Genomic DNA, 24,966 nt, shown 5'->3' on the forward strand with positions numbered 1-24,966 from the left:
TCAGTGCCACCAGAGGCCATCCCAACTCCAAACCCTACATGGGGAAGCTGCCTGAAAGATGGGAGACAATTTTTGCATCAGGAGTGACTCAGGACTTTGGTATATTGCGTTCTCAAATATTTATTTCAGTGTTCTTATAAATGTTTTATTTGGAGAAAAATATTGTAATTGGCCAATATTCCATAAAATCTAAATATTTTGCTCTAAGATAGTGCTTCCCCTGCTTGTGGAGATTTGATTATTTGCTGATGACACAGTTCAAGCTCTCTGTATTGACAAGGGCTTTCCTCCACTCCTTGGTCTGTTTACATGTGACTGAAGCCTTAAATCCAGGCACTCTAATAGCGAGCGGGGACAAAGACGATTTATCCTTGGTTAATCTTCAAAAATTGCTTCTCATCTGATGCTTTTTTTCCACTGAGAAAGATTGTATATGGAAACAGGATGAGGCAGTTGAGGAATAAAAAGGCAGAATTCCCTGTAACAGCTGCACTGGCTGTGCAGAGAAGGGGGCACTTGTCAGAAATAAGGAGCTGTGCTAGCGAGGCTGCTGGTTCTCTGCATGTGTGCAATACAAAAGGTGTTGGAGAGCAGGCAGTGTGTAGTGTGTGCCTTGGGCCTGTCCCTGTGAGCTCTTCCTTAACACAAGCTGTGAAGGGACTTTCTTGGTGTCACTTGCTTTCCAGCGCTTGAAGAGTATTTAGCGCACTAAATGGAGCAATACTCTGAACTCAGTACTTTGCTGTGTGCTGATTTCATGGACCAGAGATCCACCTTTGCAAGCCTGCAGTAAGGATGCTCAGGCTTCCACCATTGCAGGACTCATGTTGGAGTGTTGGAGCACACGGGGAGCTGGCTGGCTCTGCTCTCGCTTTTCCCAAGCCTTTGGCAGAGCTGAGGTCATCTCCTGGGCTGCAGCTGTTGGAACCAGCAGGCAGCAGTACCAGGCATGGGTGGAAAAATCCATGGTGTGAGCATCTTGGGAATGTTGAGGGTTTTTTGAAGTGTCATCTGAAGGCTTTAATCCATTGTATGGTCCTAGTGAAAGCTGCTGGCATCCATCATTCTGCTTGGCTCTATTTACCATCTGTACCTGGGTCCAGGAAAACATTTTAACAGATGCTAGGAGAAGAGGAGAAGGCGTGTAACAACAGCTCTCTACTTTGCAGGATACCAAAGGAATGTGCATGCGCAAGAATGAAAGGCAAATACTGCAAGTGGATCAGAAACAGCGTCATTTTGTGACAGGTGGTTTTTGTATCCTGCAAGTGCAGAAGCTACAGTGGGGTAAGAATGAGGCATGTTTTGGATGGCTGGGAGAACAACTTCCTTGAGAAACAGCACAGCACAAGAAGAATCCAAATTGGGTACAAATTAGGAGAAATTTAAGTGTTCTGTGAAATGTGGTGTGTTTGCTGTGAAACATGGCTGACGTTGAGGGGCAGTCTGTGGCAGTGTCAAGACAGGAGAATTCGTCAAGGGAGAGCAAGCTGCAGCATTCAAAACTGTGAAAAAGTAAAGTCTCCGGTGGCTTGCACTAGTAGAGGTAGAAGTATGTTCAGAAGTCCTTTGGCTTTGGAGGGTTCTGTGACTCATCTCATGTTGGGAAGGACTTGTGTTCCTGCAGTTCTGTTACTCCCTTGTCCAGTGACTTATGAAAGACTTCTTGGTCCCTGTGCTTTGGATGGAAGAAAAAATTCAAAATTACTTCAAAGCCACCTCTGGTAACTCCTTCAAAGGAGATGTAGTGCAGTCTTTGTTGTAGGTAACAGCCTCCCCCATCACTGAGGCTATCAGTTGTTGTTCTGGAGGGTGATGGTGGCAGAGGCAGAAAGCAGAAGTGCACCACGAAAGGGAACCAGCTGTTCTCCCATCCCACAGCATGGCGAAAAAGAGTGTAGAACTGGTACCCTTCTGGACATAGGCTTTATTCCAAGTGCTGGGAAAGAGTGAAAAATCCCCGAGACGCGGAAGAAGGAGAAGCAAGACTGCAGGTGGGATCTGGCCAGGATTGGGTCCCAGCACCACAGCAGTGCCAGACCTGGGGCCACTGGCTCTGCAGCCACTCACCCGGGCTCTGTGTCAGCTGCGGAGACACCGTGCACTGGCAACTGCCCACAGCCACGTTTGATGTAGTGGCAGTGAAGACCTCGGGTGGAGCAGGAGTTCAGCAGCCACTGACATACAGCATCTCCATTTGGAAAGGGCTGCCGTGGTCGGAGCCACGGGGAATACAGCACTGGCTTGTGACAGCCACACATGGAGAAGCAAGGGCTGACCCTGATTTAGTGATTGATGTCATGACTTATAAGAACGACCTCCAGACACGGAAAGGGTAGAAAAGTACTTCACAGGGACCATGGAGCTGGCAAGCACCCCAGGATACTGATGGTGACCGCAGCAGCTTTGCTGTGGATAAATTCTCCTATTTCCGAAGGGAATTTGTGACCACGTATCAAACGCCAAACAATGTGCTAGCAATCTTTTTGTATGTAGATAAGGCATTTTAATGCAATATAGCTCAGCCTGCCTGCAGCAGACTAGACATACTGACAAGGATTAATAGTCCAGCGCAAGACTTGGCAGAGTCGCAAGCAGGGAGGACTCCTAACTAAGCAGCTGTTTGAGTCTTATATAAGCTGTCTAGACCAAACATGAAGAAACGAAGCCAATCCTGGCATTAGACTACCGCTTCTGCACAGACGGTCTCCAACCTACAGCCTTCATATCTGAGCTTGTGCAAAGCGAGGAAGAAACAGAAGGATGTTAGTAGTCAAGCCAACTCTGCATTAGAAAAAAAGTCTGTGAGCAACTATAAAAATAATGGAAAAGAACAGTAATGACTGAGATTTATTACAACTAGGAAAACAGTTGACGTTTTGCGCACAGAAAATATTGTGTTGCCAAGAATGTCTCTTCACAGTGAGCCTACAGGAGTCAGGTAGAGCTGGGGAGCATGGCTTATGCTACAGCAAAGGGGAGGATGCTCCTGGCAGAGAGCAGCGTGAGAGAGAAGGTGCAACTTTTTCTAGTTCCTTGTGACTGACTCAGTGGAAAATCAAGTTCGTTCAAAGAGAAAATATAATCAGAAAAGAGGCTGCTCTTGAAGTATTTCACGTGGCACATAAGACAGAAGGGTCTGTGGCTGGGACAGGTGTGACTGCGAGGGACTGGGAACAGCCAGGGCTGTCACCAGGGAGCAGCAGAGCAAGATATATCCTGTTGGTGGATGATGGATTAGCCATTGGCAACTTGCAGATTGAAGGAAGCCAGAAGTTGGATGACACAACCAATCCTTGTGCCATGGGGCAGGACGTGACCCGCTGGGCGCAGCGCATGCAGGAGCCCTTTGTCACCGCGTTGTTTGGCTCATTAATGAATACCAGAACCAGTCTCGCACAGGTTGTTCACAACATTACACACGTCTGGCTTTTTTTGGGAGCAGTGTGTCACAAGGGCCTGTTTTGCTGTTTCTTGCTGCCAGGGCCCAGGAGATACCAGCTGCTGGGCAGTGGGGTGCAGGGGGCCCTGGCTTGGTGGCCATGCAGAAGTTGGTTTCCCCCTGTCCAGCCCCAGAGGAGCTCTCCCTTGGGGAACTGCCTGCAGCCATCCTGACAGTGAGAGCAGACTGTGCCCAGGGACTCTGGGGCTCTTTGGCTTTGCTCGTGGCACAATTTCTAGGAAGCCCCTTTGAAAGACCGTCACGTTTGGGAATGTCTGTAACCTGGTTTTTAAGTTACAAGGATTGGTATCTTCCCTGTACCCCATGTCCTTATTCCAAACCCTTCCTTTCTTGGCTATAGCAGATCTCAGCATTGTGATTTATGGGCTCCAGAGGTGTCCCAAAAAGGGAAAAAATAGCTGTGTTCAGACAGTGTGACAAAGAAATGGGAGAGATGGGGGGGGCTGGGGATGGACGGGTCACCTCTTAGGAATGTCCTGCCTGTGGAGATGCTGGAGCAGCCTCCTTCGCTTGCTCACATGGTCAGAGCCTTGTACAGGCATTTAGAGCTGAGTTGGAACCATAGCAGATCTGTGACCTCTCTTCTGGACTGACAGAGAATTTTCTGCCCAGCTCCAGGTGTTGCTCGTGAGGTGTCAAAGGGCTGGGACATCTCCACACAGCCACTTACCTGCATTAAAGCAAGCAGGACTGAGTTTCCTGGCTACCAGCTGTGCCTCTGCTCAGGTCTCCATCCTTGTGGCTGCCTGCAGCCTTGCTCTTGCCTGAATGGCATGCAGAACTCATCCTAGCCCTGCACACATATTGCTGTCCTGAGCACATGCCAGCCCTGCTCCAGCCTCTGCCTCCCATCTCCCTCTGCTCCCAGCAGACGCAGTGCTCTTGCCAGCCCGTGGCTGCATCCTCTGATGCTGTGCAGCTGCTCCTGTTGGCAGCATGGCACCGGCACAACCAGGTGCTTGGCACAGTGAGATACAGCAGGAGCATCTGGCTCAGTGCAACACTGTGCCACACACTGCTCATAACGCTGTGGAGTGCCTGCACCTCTGTGAGCAGCAGGAGAGGGCAGACCGATGGACAGACCATCTTGTGCATGGGATGGTAGACACAGCAGAGGTTCAGCCCCGGAGATTGATGCTTGAAACAAATCAGAGCAAAGAGAAGCGGTGTGTGCCAGCTGGGTACGGTGAGAACTGGAGTCCTCAGTGCCTGCAACAGCATTGCTCCTCTTCAGGCAGATGTGGGACCTTCCTCATCACACGGCTTCTTCACGTCTCGGTGATGAGGCATCCGCAGTGCTGGTAGGAGGCTGTACAGTGCCCGTGCCAGTGCAGGATGTGAGGAATTAAGTACTTCTGATCCTGCCCTGGCCTTGAGCAGAACGTGAGTCACGTTTGAGAAATGGGTACATCTGTTTAGGAAGGAGTGTTCTGTCCTGAGCGAATGGCATCAGTTGTGCCCAGGCAGATGGGCCCCATGGCTGCTCCGGGACAGAGACTCGTGCTGAAGGGTTGGCGGAGCTGCACACTGCTGTGCATTCCTTACCTTCTTCTCTGGGGTTATCAGCTCTTGAAGCCACCTGATGCTGAACTGCGTGCTGAGTGGGAAATAGGCAAATCCACAGCAGCAAGGCTCGGATGTGCAGTCCCCAGGAGGAAGAGGAGGAGGCACAAAACCTGGCTGCCTGCCTCCCTCCTTCAGCTGGGAGGTAGGTGCAGCCTCACATGGCTGGAGGAGTTTCTCCACTGCCTGGGCACCTTGGGGCCCTGAGCCATGGGAACTGAGAGCCCCAAAACTCAGCCAGCATGATGTCACTGCTTGCAATAGCTCCGTGGGAGCTGCCCTGGATGTTGGCATGCAGAGGAGCAGCATCGCTGTGTTACACGTGTGCTTGTTGCGCAGCAAAGCCAGGAGCTTTCCTCCTCCCCCTCCTCCCTGAGCGCATGCGGTGGCTTTTGGTAGCCAGGGGCAGGGGAATAGAGGCCTGGCACAGGCATCCCGTGGGGGCGGCTCTCTTTGCTTTACTTCTACACAATTAACAGAATCTCCTACAAAACTGTGTTGAGCTGGGGGCACACACAGCAGCTCCCCAGGGTCACTGCTGCTGAGAGCCCAAGGGATGCAGTGCCATCAACGCTGAGCATGCAAAGGTGCTGCAGGGTCACAACCTTGGCTAAATGTGGCTCAGAGAGGCACAGAGGGACACCTTAACAGGTAGTGATGGACAGCAGTTGCGGGAGGAAAGCTCTGCCTGTGTTGAGACTCTCGTGCTCCAGGCTGCCCTATCAGCAGAGCTCAGCCGTGCTCCCACCTCCGGGTGCTGTGCAGAACCTCCGAGCGCACCATGCCCTCCTGCAGCCACCGGGCTGACCCCAACGAGCCCCAGGGAAGGGGCCAAGAGCTGCAGTCCGGGAAAAAGCTCCGGGCACATTTACAGCCAAATTTGGCTTGTTTTTTTTTTTTTTTCTGCTGAAAGCCCGAGTCGGACGGAAATATTTCCGTGATGTCTCTCTGCCGTCGGTTTCTAATTCCGAACAAAAGTTTCCTTTTACACAAACAAACTTCGCCGAGATCGAGCAGCCCGTGCCCAGCCGGGGCTCCGCACCTCGGGGGCCTCACCGGGGGCTGCCGGACCGCGGGGGGAAGCCGGGCCCGCTCCCCACCGCTCCCCACCCTCCGGGGGCGGCCGTACCGAGGCGGGGACGGGGCGGGACGGCGGGACCGGTCGGGGCCGTCCCGCCCGGAGCGGAGAACCAATGGCGGCGGTGGGCGCGGGCGGGGCGGCGCGGGGCCGGGCCGGGCGGGAGCGGGACTGCGCGGGGCTGCGGGAGCGGGCCCGGCCCGGTGCTGAATCGGGAGCGGACGGGACCCGGAGCCTCGCGGGGGGCAGCGGGCGGGCAAGATGTCCCAGGAGAGCCTGCAGGGTATGGACGAGGGCGCGCTGAGAAAGCTGGTGAGTGCCCGCACCGCGGGACGGGGGGAGGGTGGGAGGAACGCTCGATGCGCCCGCAGGCGGCACCGCTCCCGCTGCGGCGTGGTGCCGGTGCCCTCGGGCCGGGCAGAGAGCGGGGCTGCTGCGGGGAGCTGCTGCGGGACCGCGGGGGGAGCTCCGGGCGCTCCCTCGGCGCTCTTCCGGCTGTGCCCCTTTGCCCGCTCTTCTCGGACTGACATCCGTCCGTCGGCTCCGTCCCCTCGGCCGGCGGTTCCCCGCTGCCGGCACGGCTCGCTGTGCGGTGCCGGGCGGGACGCGATGCCCGCCATCTGCCACGCGCGCCCCGGGTCTCCGCTTCCCGCTGGCCCGGCTCCAGCAGCCGAGCCCTCCCCGGCCACCTGCTTCCTGCGGGCATCTCGGCGCTCCCGGAGCAGCTTCCTGCCCGCCCCGCTCCGTGCCAACACCTTGGCTGCGTTGTTGCGACCGGCCCGGGATGGGTGCTCTCGTGGGCCGTGGATCTCTCCTCGTGCGGGAGTGGGCTTCTACCCACCCGGGGATCCGCGCTGGGAAGCTGCTTTGGGACGTGAGCTGCCACCCGGCGTGCCGCCCGCTTCGGTGCCGCTCGGCCGCCTGCCCGCTTCCGTGCGCTGAGCCCCGCGCCGGCTCCACGGGCTGTTTGGGGAATGGAGAGCGGCAGGAAGCTGAGTCAACTCGGAAAGAACGTCCGCGGGGAACAGGAAAGGGTCGGGGTGCCGCTGGGACAGCGCGGAGGTCAGCACAGGGTCCGTGCAGCCCGCAGCTCCCAGCTGTCCTCAGTCCGCTGTGAGTGCAGGCTCACAAACCCATCTTCAGCCCTGGAGCTGTGGGGATGGGTGCTCGGGGTTTCTCTTGGCTCTCTGCTTTCCACCTGAGGCCTCAGGGAGCTGAAAATGAGGCAGTGCTTCTCCGTGGGGCTGTCCCCGTTTGACCACAGGGTGCTTCACACCTCCTCATCCTTTCCCACCGCAGCGGGCTGCATGCGGGTGCTGCTGGCTGGCTGTGCAGGTGTCCGGGGAGAGCCTGAACTCGTGGGGCTGCACAGCACTCCGGCACTGCACTGATGTGTGCTGCTTCTCTCCATCCTATTGCAGCCCTGGGTCTCTGTAGATGATGTTCCCCTGTCCCCGAATGGCCTCACCCCACGGCTGCCCGCAGCTCTCCCTGTGCCCAGCTGGAGGAAGCCTGCTCCGGGCTGACGTGAGCCGGGGAAGGAATTTTTTTTTGGTTAGGTTTTGGCTCCGCTTAGCTGGAAGAGGATTAGCCCATATAAGGGAAAACTGCCTGCCTCTGCCGCCGCTTCCTCCCTGCTCTTCTCTCTCCCCATCCCTCGGTTCCTTGTTCTCCTCCTCCTTTCTCCCAGTGGCTGAACTCCCAGCAGCTCGCTGATGTCCCCGGGGTGCCACCGTGTGGGACCTGAGGGCAGCCCGGAGCGGGCTCTGGCTCCCCGCAGCGGTGAGGGGCAGGTGCTGCTGTGGGGCTCATCCTGGCCGGCAGCGATGGGGATGCTGCTCTGGCTCTTTTCCCCAGCGCTGAGTTTCCCTGCGGCCACGCTCCGGCTGCTCAGCGCCCCTCTGTGCGCCGCCTATCCTAGAGCTGGATGGAAAGCCTGGGCTAATTAGAGCTAATTATGGCCCTCTGCTGGTGGACCTGCCCTGAGCTGAGGCAAGGCTGAGTGCTGCCATGCTCGGGCATCACCAGGAAAGCAGCTCGTGGTGGTTTGCCAGCACCCTCCTCACAAAGCCACTTTGTGTGGGACGAGGCGGGCGTTTGCTCACAACCATTAATTTACTGCGGGCTGGGCAGGGCCCGTGGGGCCCTGGCATGTGCCGAGCTCAGGGCTTGTCACTGCAGGGCCCTGCGGCCCCTTCCAGCTCTGGCTCTCGCTGTGGTTTCCGGCACGTTGCCCCATGAGCCGTGCGTTTGCCGTGCGCTGGCTCCATGCTGACGTGGGCTTGGGACAGGGCTCCTGCTGCCCTACCGCCATCTCTCCTGCAGAGGAAAGGCTGAACCCTCCGGGACCCCGGGTAGGTCAGACCCCATCCAGCAGATGCCCATGGGAAGGGCAGACCCTGGTTCTTCTTCCCTCCCTCCACGCTGCTCCTTTCGCACCCTGGCCACGAGGCTCAGAGCTCCCGTGTCGGGTGCCGGAGCTGCAGAGCACGCAGTCGGCAGTTTGTTTAGCAAATGGTCAGGGCCTCGGCCTCCCAGCGTGGGGTGGAGGAGTGGTTTTGTGCCCTAAAGGCCTTTACACAGCTGCAGAGCGCCTTGTTGCCTCCTTTCCATCCTCCCGGCCCATTGCAGAAGTCCCTCGGGAGGCTGTGGGTGTTCAGATGGCAGCTCTGCCCAGCACTGCCTGGGGCTCTGCTGCTGCCTCAGGACCTTCTGTGCACACAGGAGCAGGGATTGCTGCAAGATGGGGTGGCCCCAGGGCCTCTTGCTGTGGCCTTGGGCCTCTCCTGTGCTGTCTGCTAGGGCAGAGGCTTCTCCCACCCCAGGGATGCCATGCAGGGCTGTGAGGGTGGGCTGGGGCTGTTCACATGCCTGGCCTTATGGCTCCGTGGTGCTGAGCTCACCAGTGCTGTGCTCCAGGACCCTGCTGTGTGCTGAGCCAGCAGGGAAAGGGCTGTTCTGTTGCAAAGGCTGTGACTCCGGATGAGAGCTCACACCCTGCAGCACGTGGCACAGGGCTGCAGCCCCCGGCTCTGTCCCCAGGAGGCGGATGCTCGCACTGCTGCAGGATGCTGATATGGGATGCTGATATCACTGCACGACAGCGGGTGCTGGGAGGGACGTGGGAGGGAGCATGTTTGCTTTAAGCCGCAACCCCTGATGACAGTGATCCTCATTTCCAACACTGCTGCCCAGTGGGAGCTGACCCACATGGGAAGGTGTCCCTGGGGGTGGCAGTGTGAAAATTGCTGCTCCCCTGCTCCCAGATGGGTATCGGTGGCTTTGCAGGGATGGGCTGTGTCAGCAGATGCAGTGTGTGCCACGGGTCTGCAGCGGGCTGCAGCCTCCCCCAGCTTGTTGCATGCCTGGGGACAAGAGCTGTGCTTCTGGCCCCGCTGTGACCTGGAGCTCAGTGACCAGTTGTTTGGCCTGGCGGTGTCCTGTGGGAACGTGAGAAAGAGGACTGCTGCCTTCGCCCTTCGGTGCGGCCGCTGCTGCTCCCAGCATGCCAGGCCCTGATGCTGACAGCAGCTGCTGCAGGTCACTGGGTTTATTTTTAACAAGCTCCATGGGAAATCGTTTTCCCGGTTCGCTCGCTGTGAGCCAGTGCTTGGGCAGGGCCTGGTGTCCCGCAGCAGAGCTGTACCTGCTTTGTGCAGGGGCTGCTCTGAGCGCAGGCTGCTGGCACAGCTCACGCTGCGGCTCTGCTCTGGAGGAGGGGAAGCCCCCCGTGGGCTGCTGCAGTGCCGGGTGCTGTGCCCGCTCCCCGAGGCGATGTCCAGCTCTGGCCGACCTCACGTCCCATCCCACGCCGGGGTTGGGCCACCCCTCGTCCCCCGGAGCGGGGGCAGACAGTGCCAGGCAGTGTGCGCCAGGCGCGTGGGCAGCACGGGACAGACGGCCCCATTGTGCCCAGCGCCCAGCCCTGCCCTGTCCTCCCAGCTGGAGGCGACGCTGGACCTCGCCGAGCGGCGCCGCATCCGCTCAGCCATCCGGGAGCTGCAGCGGCAGGAGCTGGAGCGGGACGAGGAGGCGCTGGCCTCCAAACGCTTCCGCACCGAGCGTGGCAGCCACCGGCAGGACAACAAGGAGAACTGGCTGCGGTGAGTACCTGCGGCACGGCAGGACCCCGGCACCGTTGGCCGTGTGGGACTTGGCCCCCGTGCGGCTCTCACCCCTGGCTTCGGCGCAGGTCCCAGCAGCTGGAGGAGGAGCAGCAGAAGGCCCTCGCTTCGCTGTCCCGGGAACTTGAGTCCATCACCGATGTGGAGGAGCTGACAAAGCTGGTGAGTGCCTGACGGCGGGGTGGCACGAGGGAGCTGAGTGCCACCGAGCCCTCGCTGTGCCTCACTCCTGGCTCTGCCCTCCGCAGCTGCGGGCAGCCAGCGAGTACGAGGAGCGCAAGCTGATCCGCGCCGCCATCCGCAAGCTGCGGGCTGAGGAGATTGAAGGTGAGGTCTCTGTGCCTGGGCTGCCCTGCAGATGCTGGGATGCGCCCAGCTCCTTCCTGAACTTTACCTTATTGCTTCCACCCAGCTGCAGCCCTGGCTGGGAACGTGCAGAGCAGCCGCAGGGATGGCGCTGAGCCCGCAGCCGTGCCCGCACGTGCAGAACGCAGCAGGAGAGATGATGCTGAAACGGCAGCCCTGGTCAGGAACGGGGAGAGCTCCCAGAGGGCAGGCTCTGAGCTGCCGGCCGTGGTGAGTGTGGAGAGCAGCACAGAGCCCGTGGAGAGCAGCCGAAGGGGCGATGCTGAACAGCCGGTGCTGACCAGGACGGAGGAGAGCAGCCATAGGGGGGATGCAGACAGGCTGACTGCTGAGGAGCCTGAACGCTCTGTGGTGAGTGCTGGTGGGGGTGCTACTGGGAATTGCTGAGTCCTTTGCTTGTGCCAGCCTCCTGGGGGCACAAATCCCTGTGCGTGTGTGACTTACCTGCCTTAGGGGACTGTGGTGGGTGACACTGGTGGTGGAGCAGAGGTCTGTCGGGATGTGGGGATGTGGCTGTGCTCAAGACACCGACATGGGCTGCGTGAGGGCTCCCTGCTAGCCTTTGAAGGGATTGGTCCTGCTCCAGGACTAAGCTGCTGCCCGGTAACGATGGATGAGCTGGTGGAGCAGGGGCAGGGCTGAGAGTGGTGGGTGCAAGCCCAAGCTCCCTGCCTAGCAGTGATGGCCTTGCAGGACATGGCTGCTTTGTGGTGGTTGAGTGTCCTCCCAAGGACACAGCACAGGGCTTCCACATGGGAGAGAAGGTGGGGAAGGGACAAGCAGTGGTTTGACCCCCAGGCTGCCTCTGTTCAGCCCAGCTTTTCCATCTGCCTCCCTCAGGGCCTGTATAAGGCTGGTGGCAGGGGAAGGGAAGGTGACCCTGTGCCACTTCCTTCCTGGTCAGCATCTGCTGGCACTGCGGCACCCCGAGCATACAGCTGTCTGTGTTTTCTGATTAGACAGCCCATCTCACCTCACCTGGACAATTCATCCAAAAGCTAAAGCATTTCCTTAAGCAGAGACCATTTTGGCACTGGTTTCCCCCATGCATCCCTTGGCTGTATTCCCCTCTCTGCCTCCCTCCTTCCTGTAGTTACACCGGGATCTCAGCCCACGTTGCCCTGGGCAGGTGATTCCACTTGCCTCTTTGTAGTACCATGCCACCTCTCCAGAATACTTATCTCCTAGCAGCCTTCTGCAGTAACCCTGGTGCAGGGTGTGAACTGCTGTGTTTGATGAAGTCTCACTCCTTGCCCTGCAGCATGGGGATGGCACAGGGGGAGGCTGCAATCTGCAGCATGTCCCTGGCCAGGTGGCAGGATGGAACAGCGCTGCTGGAAGTGGCATTCTGACCCACCTTGCATGAGGATGTGCCTGGATGCAGTGGGGTGGAGGCAGCAGTGGGGCTGTCTGGGCTCTCACCTCTGCTTTCTTCCAGGCCCATGAGCAGGAGGAGGAGCAGGAGTGCAGGCAAGCTGAACTGCAGGACCTGAATAGCCAGCAACTGAAAGAACCCCAGAAACCCCCTGTCCAGGGTAGGTCCATGTCTGCAACACATTCCAGGGGAAGAGCAGAGCTTGGGAGGGCAGGAGGAAGTGAAGTTTGAGAGAGAACAGGAAGATGGAGGGGCTGCAGTGGGTCTCCTGAAAAGCCTGAGCTGGAAGCCAGGTGCTGGGCTGGGGCCGCAGGAGTGGAGATGCTGTACAGAGCCTCTGATCTGTCCTGCAGCCACAGCCTCAGGGACCCCGGTGCTCCTGGACCTGCACCCAGCCCTGGAGCCCACTGCAGCCCCACAGCCCGGAGAGCAAACCGCAGAAGTGGAGCTGCACACCAAGCGGGCATCTGAGTGTGAGCTGCAGTACCAGGAGGAGGGATCTGGCAGCCCCTGTCCTGTGCAGGAGCCCAACGTGGAGCCAGCAGAGGCTCCGTGCAGCACAAGGCAGAGCCGCCAGGCGGAGCAGGACGGCCCAACACAGCCCTGCGCTGTCACTCAGAGTGGCCAGGTATGGGAACACTGCATTGATGGGTGCTGGAGCCACCCAGACCGCAGCCCCAAATTCTCCGCGTGGGGCTGGAGGTGCCGTGCCTCACGTGGCACATGGCCTGTCACGGTGCTTGCCCCTCTGAGCTGCGTAGGTCAGATTTTGCCAGCTCCCCAACTCACCGTGCTGCCCCTTTCCCCCCTGCAGTTTGTCATCTGCGTGCGAGGCCAGGTGTCTGGGAAGGCTGCGATGCCACAGGAGAAGCCAGCGGGTAAGGGCTGCCCCAGGCACCCCCAGGCCATCCCTTGTGAGCCCAGGGGGATGCACTGCCCCGTGTGGGGCAGGACGGACCTCTGGGGATGGGGATGCAGCGCCTGATTGGGCTCATGGCCTGCTCAGGCCTGGGCCAGGCAGTGGGGTGGCAGGCACAGTGTTTACAAGTCCCCCAGCTACCGGCCGGGCTGCTGCAGGGCCATGAAAGGGAATCTGTGCATGCAGCAAACCTCGGCCTTTTGCATTCTTTGTCCCAATAAGGCTGGAGCTGAGCACCGGTCCAGCCCTGGCCCCCCCGGGCTGTGCTTGCTGGCCTGGCCGGGGGCTGTGCGCTGCTCTGGGCCCTCCGTGCCTGGCCGGGTGCTCTTGGCAGCCCAGAGAGATTGTGTTGGGCAATTGATGCCCTTATGCTGCTGTTGGGAAAGCGTTTCCCTTCTCCTGTGCCAGGAGGAAATAAGGCCAAATGGGAGCTTGCAGCTGTGGGCAATCAGCACAACCCTCAGGTCATGGCTCTGCAGGGAGCCTTCAGTGTGGCACAAGATCAGGCCTGGTGGCTGGGGAAGGGCTGAGCCCTGCTGCCCTGGGGCAGAGCAGGGGCAGCTGAGCAGCTCGGCTCCCTCCTGCATGCCATGGAGCCTGGCCCTGCCCTGCTGGGGTCCCATGGGAGCCGGGATAATCGCACAGCCCGTGTTCCTCCGTCACCCTCCTGTGCTCTGTGGGGTGCACTGAGCTCCAGGGACATGGGTGACACTGGGGAGAGCTGACCTCCCTGCTTCGTTCAGTGCTCACTCTCTGCTCCCTCCATCTCATTCCTTGCACACGGACATGGCCTGTCCCTTCCCGGCTGACAGCACCCACCCAGAGCACGGCGCGGACCCCATCACGCCTCAACACTCAGCGCTGGGAGCAAACGCCGTCCTCGCCGTGCCCACAAGGCCACGCAGGTGAGGGCACATGGTGACTGCTGTGCTCCATTTGGGGCTCCCACCCGTGTGTGCGTGGACAGGCAGAAGCTCAGAGAGCTGCCGGGCACCCGGGGGGGCAGCATCCCTGTGGGCGGCATGCGTGGGGACGGCATGCACTGTGGGGACGGCATGCACTGCAGGGATAGCATGCACTGCGGGGAGGCTGGGGGGCAGCGCGCATCGCGGGGCGCCCGGGCTGCGTGCACGGCGTGCACTCGGCGTGGCACCCATCTGACCCGGCTGCTCCGTCCCCCGCAGAGCCGAGCCCCGTGCAGCGCTCCTCGTCGGTGCGGGAACGCGCGCAGCGCTTCACCCCTTCGGGCGCGACCTCGGTGGGCACCGCGGGGCGGCAGCGGGCGGCGGCGGGCGGCCCCGAGGGGGCGGGCGGCGCTGCGGGGCGGGCCGGACCCGGCCAATGGCAACGGGGGCCTCGCACGGCCCCGCCGGGCCCCGATCAAAACGCGAGGGGAGCCGGTGGCGGAGGAGCAGAGCAGCGCCCGCCGCCCGCCGGCCCCCGCCCCGCCGGTACCGGCCCCACCGCCGCCCACGACGGCATGAAGACGTACTTCACCATCGAGATCAAGGATGGGCGCGTGCAGCCCCACACGCAGTCCGTCACGCCCCGCATCGTGGCCGCCCCCGGCAGCCAGCGGGCAGGTGGGCACCGGGCGGGGGGCACGGGGACAGTGGGGACGGTGGGCACCCAGGGGACGGCAGGGAGGGTTGGCGCCCGGCGGGGCGTTGGACGGCTGGATGTATGGTGGGTGCTGCAGGACAGGCAGGTGGGGGAGCAGTGGTGGGATGTGGGATGCTGGGGGCCCGGCGTGGGCTCTGCAAAAGGGCGGGAGCGTGGCAGCCCTCGCCCTTTGGCTCCAAAACTTGTCCCTATCCAGGTGCTCCCTCCTACCCCACAGTCCATCCTCCAATCCCACAGCCTTGTCCCCTCCTGGCTCTGCAGCCCAGCCCCAGAGCACAGCACAGCCCCGTGCTCTTGCCCTATCCCCACAGACCCGCCTCTGTGCTGGCACGGGCATCGTGCAAAGTGCCATCCCCGCTGCTGCCCCTGTGTGCCACACAGCCCTGCCTGCCCGTATCAGGACAGAATGCCTCTGTGCGCTCTCCGGGGCTGTCCCTCACACCGGGAGGTCTTGGCTCCCCCTGGAGAGCTGCGGGAAGTGTCCATCTTAGGGGTGAAGGCATGCTGGGGGGGCCTGGCTCCCCCTTGACGCAGCAGCTCCCACATGCTTTAGACGTCCCCGCAGCCCTCTTCTGCGCACCAGAGCTCAGAGCTCTGCTGCAGGAGCAGGATGCGCCGGAGCCGGTGCCTCTCCCCATCTGCGGGCACAGGGCTGAGCCTGTCGGGCTGGAGCGCTCCCCGAGTGCCCGCGGCTTCCTTTGCAGAGCTCACCCTGGGGCTGAGGAGCACTCCCATCCGCATCACCGCCATCCCCAGCAGCACCGGCGGCATCTGCAGCATCACCACCAGCAGCAATGTCGTCAAAGTGAGTGTGCTCAGGGCCCTGGGTGTGGGGTGGGAGCAGCCCCGTGCATCGAGGCAGGTGCTCGGTGCCGGCAGCTCGGTTGGGGGGCTCTGTTGTGTGGATAGGGGAGCCCCCAGGGCCTGTGTGTAAACCCACATCTTTGTCCAGGTGAGCCCCCCCTGTGCCACAGTGTGTAGAGATGTTTAGAGAAGGGGGTGGGTAAGGGGCAAGTTTTGTGGGTCTCCCCCTTTGCTCTCAGATACCTCGTAGGGTTGTGGCAGCTCAGGGAAACCCACTGCTATCTAGCCCTGTGTTTTCCGTTCTGGGAATGAAGCTTGGCCATGGGGCTCGGGAGCATCTCTAGGGCCCTGCTTCAGGGGCTCTGCCCTGCAGTCTGTCCTGGATCCTGCCTCTTCCTCCTTCTGTGCTCTCCAGCTGTGCCTGCCTGGTGCAGGGGGATTCTTGGGGACAACTGGAAAAAAAAAAAGAAAGTTACACCCACCCCTGGCTCCGATCTGGGTGGAGATGAGGACACAGCCCTGGGTGCTGCGGTAGCAGGGCTGGAGGTGCCTAGAAGGCAGCGCAGTGCTTACAGCTCTTCAAGGGCTTTTATCTGCTGTTGGCCATCTAGGGCAATGCAAAGCGTGCGCGTGTGCAGTTGTGTTGGCAGGAGCTGGGATGTCCAGAACTGTGCTGCCTTGCTCACGGGGCCAAGTGCCTGCCTGCTTCTCTGGGCATGGCCAAGGTGGTGGTCAGGGTGCTTCTCGCTTGCTGTGGGCCCAGCTCGGTGCTCACCTCAACCAGCATGCAGCCTGGTGGGGCTGCAGCAGGTGCTGCCCATGCCAAAGGTGCAGCTCTCTGCCCACGGAGGGTGACAGCCCCGCACTAATGCGCTCACGCAGGCTTGGCCCTGCAGCCCGTCAGCTCTCATTAAGGTATTAGCAGTGTTGTGGCACTGGGTGGGTGCTTGGGGACCAGGGCTGGACACGACCTCCAGGTGTGCTGCGAGCGGGCAGGGAGGAGGAGGAAGAGGAGGAGGAAGGGGCTGTGGTGCCCTCAGCCCTGCCAGGTAGGGGTTGGTCTGACCCATGGTGTGTGTGGGGCCGGGAGCTGCAGCCTTTTGCTGGGAGTGCTGCGTGTGCCTTGCGTGCTGGCAGATGCGGAGCTCATGGGGCTCCGTGCAGCAAGGGGAAGTGAGACCCGTGGTCACAGCCGGTGGCACTGCCCTGCAGCGGTGCTTTGAGCTGGGTGGGTGCCACGGGGGCAGGATGGCTGCGGGAAGTTGTGCAGGAGGGGCTGTCTGCACGCAGCAGAGCAGTGCTGCTGGAGTGGATCCTGCAGGGTCTCTGCTACTGCCTGCTTGCCTCGCAGAGCCCCGCTGCTGCATGGCCACGGTGGCAGCAGCTGCCAGGCCGCGGAGACAGAGGCAGGAGCCCATTCCCTGCAGCAGCCCCCCTTTGCTGGGCCACCTGGTCCCGTGGGGCCTGGAAACACTTCCAAGTGTCAGCGCCTGCCTCGGCGCCCCTGCACGGGACCCCCGGCCGCGCCGCGACAAGAATAGCCGGGCCGGCCTCCGGCCGGGGGTGGTGCCCCTGCAGCCCCTATAAAGGGCAGGGGACAGCTGAGAGGGGCCCGCTGCGGCACCCGCAGCCCTGGAGCCCGCCGGCAGCATGCCGGGGAACAGCCTGGAGGACCTGGCTCAGGCCGGGGCGGCCGAGCTGGAGGAGCTGCGGCGGGAGCTGCAAGCCTTCGGGCGGGCAGTGGAGGGGCAGCTGGAGCAGGCCGTGCGGCAGGTGCAGCCCCTGGCCCGCGCCCTGCGGGATCTGGAGGAGGAGCACCTGGTGCTGCGGGCCGAGCAGGCGCGCCTGGGCCGCCGGCTGGACCTGCTGGCCCTATGGCTGGCACCGCCGGAGCCTGCGGAGAAGGACCTCAGCACCCTGTTTCTGGAAGCACAGGATCCTTGCGCTCATTTTGAGGGCACCGAGGAGTCCGGCAGCCCGGTGGCCCATCCGCCCACTTTCTCCAGCACGCGCCAACAGTCGACCCTGCACCTCTCCCGGAGCGACAGTTTTGTGAGTGCGGGCCGAGCCGAGCCCGGCCGGGCTGCTCCGTCCTGGGCAGCACCCACAGGGGGGGGCACGGTGCCGGGGCCGAGGAGAAACCCTCGGCTGGGGGTGGGATGGGCGTGCGGTGTGGCTGGATCAGCTGCAATCACAGCCTGCTGCTGTGGGAGGCCGGTGCCGGGCAGGGCTGCGAGCCAGTGGCGCCTGCCTGCTTCGCATTGCTGGCGTGCCGGCCGCGGGGCAGCTGTCCCGGCCCTTGCGTGGGTTCGCCTCGCGGTCGTCACCTCGCCCTGCGGTGGCCCTGGGCTCTGTGCTGCTCCTCTCGCCCAGAGTTTTGCTGCATTGCTGGCCCTGGGCTGAGCCACCGGGGAGCCGGCCGGTGCCAGTAATGCGTGCCCTCACGCCTGGCAGCGGTGTGAGATGGGGCCAGGTGTGCAGCGGGGCTGCCTTGGCCCGACACCTCCCACCCGCTGCCTCCAGGCCCTATTCTGGGCCTGGAGAGCTGCCCACGGCGCATTGCTTGGGGGTCGTGCTGAAAGGGACTTGGTGTCCTGGCCGTGCTCCCGCGGGGGCTGAGCTGGCCTAGTTCCTGAGCGGAGATGACGAGGAGGCTCTTGATCTCCTGTGCAAGCTCTTCTTTCTGCTAAGTCCTTTAATTCCCTGGAAATCCCTTGTGCTGCTAATGGTGTGCACTGGCTTTGCCAGCACCTCGCCGGCTTTAGGGCACCGGGCATGGTGCCCCCCCTGCCTCACCGGAGGCCCTAGTCGTGGCAGTGGGTGGTGGGTGTCTGCAGGCTGCAATTTGGAGACATTTTGGCAGCAGGTACAAGAGCACCTGGGGCCTCCTGGGGCAGGGTGGGCTGTGGTGTGCTGAGTGTTGGGGATGTGGCATTCTGCCTGCGTTGGTCACTGCTGACATCCACGGCGAACCACCAGCCGTGAGCTCCTACACCACACAGTGCATCCCCACAGTCCCTGCTGCCTGTGGCACTGGGTGAGCATCGGGTTCATTAGGGGGCGGTCGGGCTGGTGAGGCTCAGGCATGCGGTGCTCTCCTTGCAGCCGATGGAACCGGAGCTGGTGGTGGAGCAGCCCCAGGCACCGAGGCTGCAGCCGGAGCTGCCCAATGGCATGGAGAAGGTCCAAGTGAGGGAAGTGGAGAAAAAGAGCAAGCTGAATGTCGAGGAGCTGAACAGGATCGAGGATGAGAGTGTTCTGGATAAGATGGTACGTCCTTCACTGTGATGGTGTGGGCTTCTGAGAGCAAGATCCAGGCTGGAGATAAAGGGGCTTGGAACTGGGTGGGAGAAAAGAGCAGAGGGGCCGTGCTGACCTCCCCTTCCTCCTGCAGCTGGATCAGACCACAGACTTTGAGGAGCGACGGCTGATCCGTAATGCCATGCGGGAGCTGCGCCAGCGCAAGCGAGGTAGTTGGCAGCTGCTGGGAGGGGGCAGTGCTGATTCCCCATGTGGGGTCACGGACCTTGCATCTCGCTGCTGACACCATCTCCTGTGTGCATTTGCAGACCAGCGGGAGAAGGAACGGGACCAGCGGCTGCAGGAGATGAAGAGCCAGGCTACAGTGAGCAGGGCTGGCCACAACACTGAGACCACCACCACGCAGAGCACCCAGTCAGCCGATGGCTCAGCCCGCAGCACTGTCACCAAAACCGAGCGCCTCATCCAGTCCAGTAAGAGCAGGGCTCTGCAAGCACGCTTGCTGCTGAGGATCACCACGAGTTCTCTGTCTGCCGTTCTCTGTGATTGCCCTGGTTGAGACCACTGGCATTTCCAGCATTAGCCCAGCCTGTGGCATGCACCAGGCTTTGCAGAGCCCAGGGCAGCGGACAGCAGAGAGCTGGGCATCTTCTGTTGCTCTCCCTGTGCAGGGAGGTGACAGCATAGTACACAGGGTCAGCTGCACCCTGCAGAGAGCAAGACCCTGGTTTAGGGCCGGGTTTCACTGTCTTTCCTCGGTCAGCCTCCTGCTTTAGCCTTCCTGGGGCCTGAGCCCTGAGGGGATCTGCTCTAGTGCCTTCCCACCTGACCTGTGTTCCCCATTGGGATGGCACAGGGCTTGTGGGCCCTCTCCTGTCATCCACACTTCTGCCACCTGACTCAAGCTGACAGTAGCTGTCTGTGGCTGCTCCAGCCTTCCTGCCTCACTGCTCCATCACTCTGACCTCTCCGTTCCACCTGGTTGCTGCCTCGGGGCACACAGCTTCTGTCTCACCCCCATGCTTATGCTGGATGTCTCCCTGCCATGCTGTGTAGACATGAGGGTAGTTCACAGCACTTGGTCTCTAACCCAGCTGACCCCCTTTACTTTCTCCCCTGCAGATGATGGCAGCAAGACTTCCCGCACAACAACCATGGAGTCGAGTTATGTGAAGAGATCAGACAGTAAGAGCTTTAGCTGCCTTTTATCAATGGCATCCCTAGTGCTGCAGAGCACATAGCAGAGCTTCCCCAGCCTGCCCCAAATCCCCCAGCCTGCCCAGCTCCTCTGCTGCTCCGTGACTCCTGCCTGAGGTCTATTTCTTCTACTCTGCAGATGGCAGCAGCAGCACATTTGTTCAAACCAAATCATCCTACAGCTCATCTTCCAAGAAGACAGGCAGGTGAGTGGTGATGCCAGCAGCCAGGAATCTTGAGCTGTGCTGGTTCTGTCCTAGGAGCGTGGAGTTCTTTGAGCTGCAGGGATGATGAGGAGCTGAGAATGACAACGTTCCTTTTCTGCACTGAGGCTTTGCCTGTGTCTCTTGCAGCATCTTTGACCGGGAGGATGAGAGTGCCTCAAGGCAGAGCAGCCTGGCTGCGCTGGAACGGCGCCAGGCTGAGAAAAAGAAGGAGCTGATGAAAGCTCAGAGCCTGCCCAAGACATCAACCTCACAGGCTCGCAAGGCCATGATTGAGAAGCTGCAGAAGGAGGGCGGGAGGTGAGGACATGCCAGGCAAGGGGCAGTTGGGGCAGCAAGCATCACATGCGTGACCCTCTGTGTTTTCTCCCTCAGCTCTCCAAACCCTGCAGCACCGCGTGCAGCTGTGCAGCGCTCCTCCAGCTGTGGTGTCCCCAACGCCAACAGCATCAAGCAGATGTTGCTGGACTGGTGCAGGGCTAAGACCCGGGGCTACGAGGTCGGTGCTGCCTCCTCTCCCAATCTTGGGCAAGGCTGGGCCAGTCACTGTGCACCTTTAGTAACTCTCCTTTCCTGCAGCACGTGGACATCCAGAACTTCTCGTCCAGCTGGAGCGATGGCATGGCCTTCTGTGCTTTGGTCCACAACTTCTTTCCAGATGCTTTTGACTACAGCCAGCTCACACCCCAGAACCGCCGTCACAACTTCGAGGTGGCATTCTCCTCTGCAGAGTACGTAACTCCAGTGCTACCACAAGGGCTGTGGGCACGTCCCACGCTCAGGACAGCTCTTTCTCCTGCTGCCTGGGCGCAGGGACACAGGCAGGGCTCTGGAGGAGCTGGCCATGCTAGAGGCTCGGTGCCCGTTCGCATCGCTCCTTTCTGTCACACAGTGAAGTTGGGGAAAAGCTGACTTGGCTGTACAGAGCCGCAGTGGGCCAGTACAGCCCAGTCTGTTCTGAGGTGGTGGGGATGGGACTGGGTCTCCTGGGCATGGAACATAAAAGCCAAAGGCAGAGCAGGCTCTGTGGGGCAGGGCACCAGCCATGCACAGTGCAGTACCTGGGCAGCTGGGAGTGGGGTTTGTACATGCAGGTGCCTCCTTCACGGTTGTAGGGGCTCAAACACCGTTGCAGCTTCTCAAGTCTCTTCCCTCCCCTTTTGCTTCTGGTTTTCCTGGGTGCTGAGAGATGGGAGCGCATCCAGCTGGAGGGCTGGAAGCCAGGCCCTCTCTCCTTCCTTCTGTCTCTCCTCCCATCCACTCCTACTCTCCTCCAGCACCCTGCTGGCCTCGCCTTGGGCAGGGCCAGGTGGGTTTCGGAGGGGCCCCATCCCCACCTGCCTGTCAGGTGGCAGCCGGCTGGTGCTCAGTGCGGTGGCACTGGCTGGGAGCTCCCGGCAGCTCCCGCAGTGCTGTTCAGTGGAGCAATCAGGAATAGGGGGCCGTGTGCCTGGGTCTTGGCGCTCCTATTAATAGACTTTTTGCTTTAATTGGGACCGGTGCGTGGACTGAGAGAGCCATCGATCTCTCCGGCCTGGAAGCCAGGTGGCCTCTTGTCCTTCCTCCTCCTCCAGCTCTTGTGAGCGTCTTCTCCTGAGCTTCCTGCACCAGGGCTGTGCCATGCGGTTCCAAGCGGAGCTGGGCAGGATGCTGGGCTTGCCCAGCCCTCCTGGCTGCTCTATATACAAGCTATATAGAGCGCCGCTCCGCTCTGGAACTCGCTCCCCGAGCACCGGGCGCGCCAGAACACATCACTCCCTCTTCTGTCTCGTTCTGTCATTCCCTCTTGACCTCACGCCTGTCCACACTGCTCACCTACCCTCCCATCCCCTGCTTGTGAGCCCTGGCCCCCCCCCAAGTCACACTGAATGGCCTTGGAGCGCGGCGGCGCCTGGAGCCGTCCTGCCCTGCATCGCGCACCCCCAGAGCATGTGAGAGCAGAGCAGCATCTGCCCGGGGAATGGGAACTGCATTGATCCGTGTCTCTTGTTTTCTCTCTTTCTCCCCTCCCCGACTGGGCTGCGGTCACTGGCTTGCCCCTCTCTCTCCCTGCCCTCAGGAAGCACGCAGACTGTCCGCAGTTGCTGGACGTGGAGGACATGGTCCGGATGCGCGAGCCAGATTGGAAGTGTGTGTACACATACATTCAGGAATTCTATCGCTGCCTGGTCCAGAAGGGGCTGGTAAAAACCAAAAAGTCGTAGCCCATTTTCACCCCCGGGAGCGATGGTGAGAATCTTCCTGTCGATCTACTGCCGCACACCCGCCCGCCTGCGTCCCACCGCTTGGCAGGAGGGCCGGGGAGCGGCCGCTGCGGCTGGGGCAGAGAACGGGGCATACTGGTGGGAGAGGGCCGAGTCCCGTTCTGGGAGCAGGGTGGAGGCGACTGGCTGCCTCTCTCCTTTCAGAACAGCGCTCGTGGGGCGAGGGCTGAGGAGGTGGTCGTGGAGGGGACCCAGGGCCCACGGCTCTCCAGCCTGATGCCAGCAGGAATGGCGCTGCCGTGGCTTTTCCCTGCCTTCCTCCCGCTCACCCATCCCAGCCCAGGGGGCTGAGCAGCTGGATTCCAAGGAACACCGCTTTGGTCACCAGGGTGCTCCAGCCTCACTGCCCGCACTCGCTGCCTCCTTTTTCTGTACTGGAGGCTGCCTGTCCCAGGCACGCAGAGGCTGCTGGCTGCAGTGGAGGGCCGAGGGGCCGGTGCTGCGCTGCAGGATCAGGCGTGGCTCAGGGTGCTCCCCTCCCATCGAGGTGCTGCCTGCTCATATATGGGCAGGAGAGGGGAGCCTGGAAAGTGTGACTCAAGGCTGCAGTCCTGCCTCTTCTTGCACTGTTTGTGCCTGTCTTTCAGGGGCATCCTAGCTGGCACTGGAGCCTCCTCTCCCCCAGCTCTGCACTGCACTAGCACACCGAGGCCCAAACAATGCCTTTATAAGGGCAGAGCCTGTCTCCCTCTGCTGCCTTAGCTTTTCCATCCCCCTGGCTGGTGGTAGCGGGGGACCTGCTGTGCTCAGGCGGGTGCTTTCCCAAGGCCCTGAGCATGCCCTCCTGGGCTGCTGCATCATACAGTGAGGCTGCTGCAGCCAGGCCCTAGGCTCAGAGCCCATTGCTTCTATGGCTGTCTGAGTTCCAGCCCTGCAGCATTAACCAGGAGAGCGGGGCATAAAGAGCAAGGCCCCAGGCAGAGCTCCCAGGCTGGCTACAGCCTTCCAGCATGGCTGCAGCACTTGTGAGGAGCCCTGGGGCCAGGCAGCTTTCTTTGATCCGGGTGCTCCTTGCACCCACGCCTTCCTGCCCAAGGACTGGCACCAACTGTGTGTCTGTGCCAGTGCCAGCCCGGAGCTCCTTGCTACAAGGGCTGTGCAGGGGCACCAGAGCACATGATGGGGCTACCAGGGTTTGCAGCTTGGCATGAGGGGAGAGGGCTAGGGACGGGGCATTTTGTGGAAGGTGTCTGATGCTCTCAGTACGGTCACAGCTGTCCCAGTGAGCCCCTGCCTGGCTCAGCCTGTGTGTCAGTGAAACCTGGAGCCAGGCTTTATGGGTTCTGCAGGACCCTAACAGGGATGGCTCCATCCCCAGCCCCTGCATGAGCCTCAAGCCCAGGCTCAGCTTCAGGCTGCTCAGCCCCAGCCCTGATCTTGGTGCTGGTGCCAGCACAGCCTGTGCTCTGTCAGCCAACGCTGGCAATGGCTGCTCCAACTCTGGGCACTGTCCTCTCATAGGTGACAGCAGCACTGGGCTGCTCCCAGACAACCCTGCCAGCCCCAAGACCTGAAGAGCCGTGTGAGGGAGGGAGCTGCCCCTTCCCTTCCATCTGCACCCTGCCTGGCTGCAGCAGCAACAGCCCCTGCTGTGCCAGCGGCCCCAAAGACCAAGGAGCCACCTGGGGCCTGATGGAGCTGGGGAGCCACGTCTTGGGGTGCAGGCTGGCAGCAGTGGGGCAGGGGTGGTGCTTATAGCCAAGGGTCAGAGTGAGCAGCAGTGTCATCCCAAGGCCAGCTTTAATGATGGAGAGGGCCCTAAAGTGGAGAGCAGCTGGGAAAGGGTCTGGCACAGGACTCAGTGCCCAGCCCGGGCATCAGGGCAGCGTAGTGACTCCTGGATGAGGTAGCCATAGGCCATTGCTGAGCCACTGGAAATTGTGTGGCTCTGGCAGAGTTGTGCCCACAGTCAGGCCCAATGCAGCCTCCCCGGGCTGTGATCCAGCAGCTGGGTGGGAGGCTGGGAAGCATGGCCAGGGGTTGGGGAGCGCAGGGCAGCGTGGGGTGAGGCTGCTCTGGTGGCTCCACCGCAGTGCAGTGACCTCAGCCTGCACTCATGGTGGGGGGAGCAGGTCTAGGAGGGCTACGAGTCCCAATAGCGGGGCAGGGCATGGGTGGCAGGGGACTGTGGAGGCAGTGGGGCGAGCAGTGCCGGCAGGCTGCCTGGCCTCGCAGGCCACACTGGGCTGGAGACACTGAGGGCACAGTGAGGCCGGGGGCAGCCTGGCGCTGGCGGCCCCATCGTGGCCTCCTGCAGGTGTGCTGAGGCCCCATGTCTTTGCAGGATGCTGGCGGACTGCGTGCCCCTGGTGGAGGTGGAAGACATGATGATCATGGGGAAGAAGCCGGACGCCAAGTGCGTCTTCACCTACGTGCAGTCCCTCTACAACCACCTGCGTCGCCACGAGATGCGCATGCGGCAGAAAGAGTGCTAGAGCCTGCCCCGGCCTGCGGCTGCCCGACACCTCACTGCCCCCTCCCTGCAGGGACGCTGGTGTGCGGAGGAGCTGCCGCCCCATGGAGAGGCTGGCAGCGGGGGTGGAGAGGCTGTGGGGCTGGCGCTGGACAAAGTTTGGGGCTCCTGGGTCACCCGTTGCTTCAGCCTTGCTGGAGCTCCTCGGTCAGCTTCTGCCCCGGCTGGCTGCCAGCTGAACGTACGGGCAGGGCAGAACGGTGCCAGGCGGGTGGTGCCTAGGATGCCACTC

The 24,966-nt window shown here is 61.3% G+C and overlaps 1 protein-coding gene across 1 annotated transcript; it reads left to right on the forward strand.

The window, feature by feature from the left end:
- Window positions 1-5,977: 5,977 nt before the first annotated feature.
- Window positions 5,978-24,696, forward strand: SMTN (smoothelin; the record flags this gene model as incomplete). The annotated part of the gene is made up of 21 exons (XM_079543949.1): window positions 5,978-6,416; window positions 10,047-10,207; window positions 10,297-10,390; window positions 10,477-10,555; window positions 10,641-10,945; window positions 12,033-12,129; window positions 12,329-12,597; window positions 12,784-12,847; window positions 13,701-13,793; window positions 14,073-14,471; window positions 15,216-15,316; window positions 17,251-17,367; window positions 18,421-18,585; window positions 18,710-18,785; window positions 18,885-19,049; window positions 19,699-19,761; window positions 19,913-19,979; window positions 20,127-20,297; window positions 20,373-20,496; window positions 20,577-20,728; window positions 24,546-24,696. Exons 1-21 carry the CDS (start codon window positions 6,366-6,368, stop codon window positions 24,694-24,696), a joined length of 2,964 nt encoding a protein of 987 aa, XP_079400075.1. The 5' UTR covers window positions 5,978-6,365.
- Between the last annotated feature and the right edge of the window lie 270 nt (window positions 24,697-24,966).

This window comes from Tetrao urogallus (assembly GCF_951394365.1).
Source record: "Tetrao urogallus genome assembly, chromosome: 17".
In the NCBI taxonomy this organism is placed as follows: domain Eukaryota; kingdom Metazoa; phylum Chordata; class Aves; order Galliformes; family Phasianidae; genus Tetrao; species Tetrao urogallus.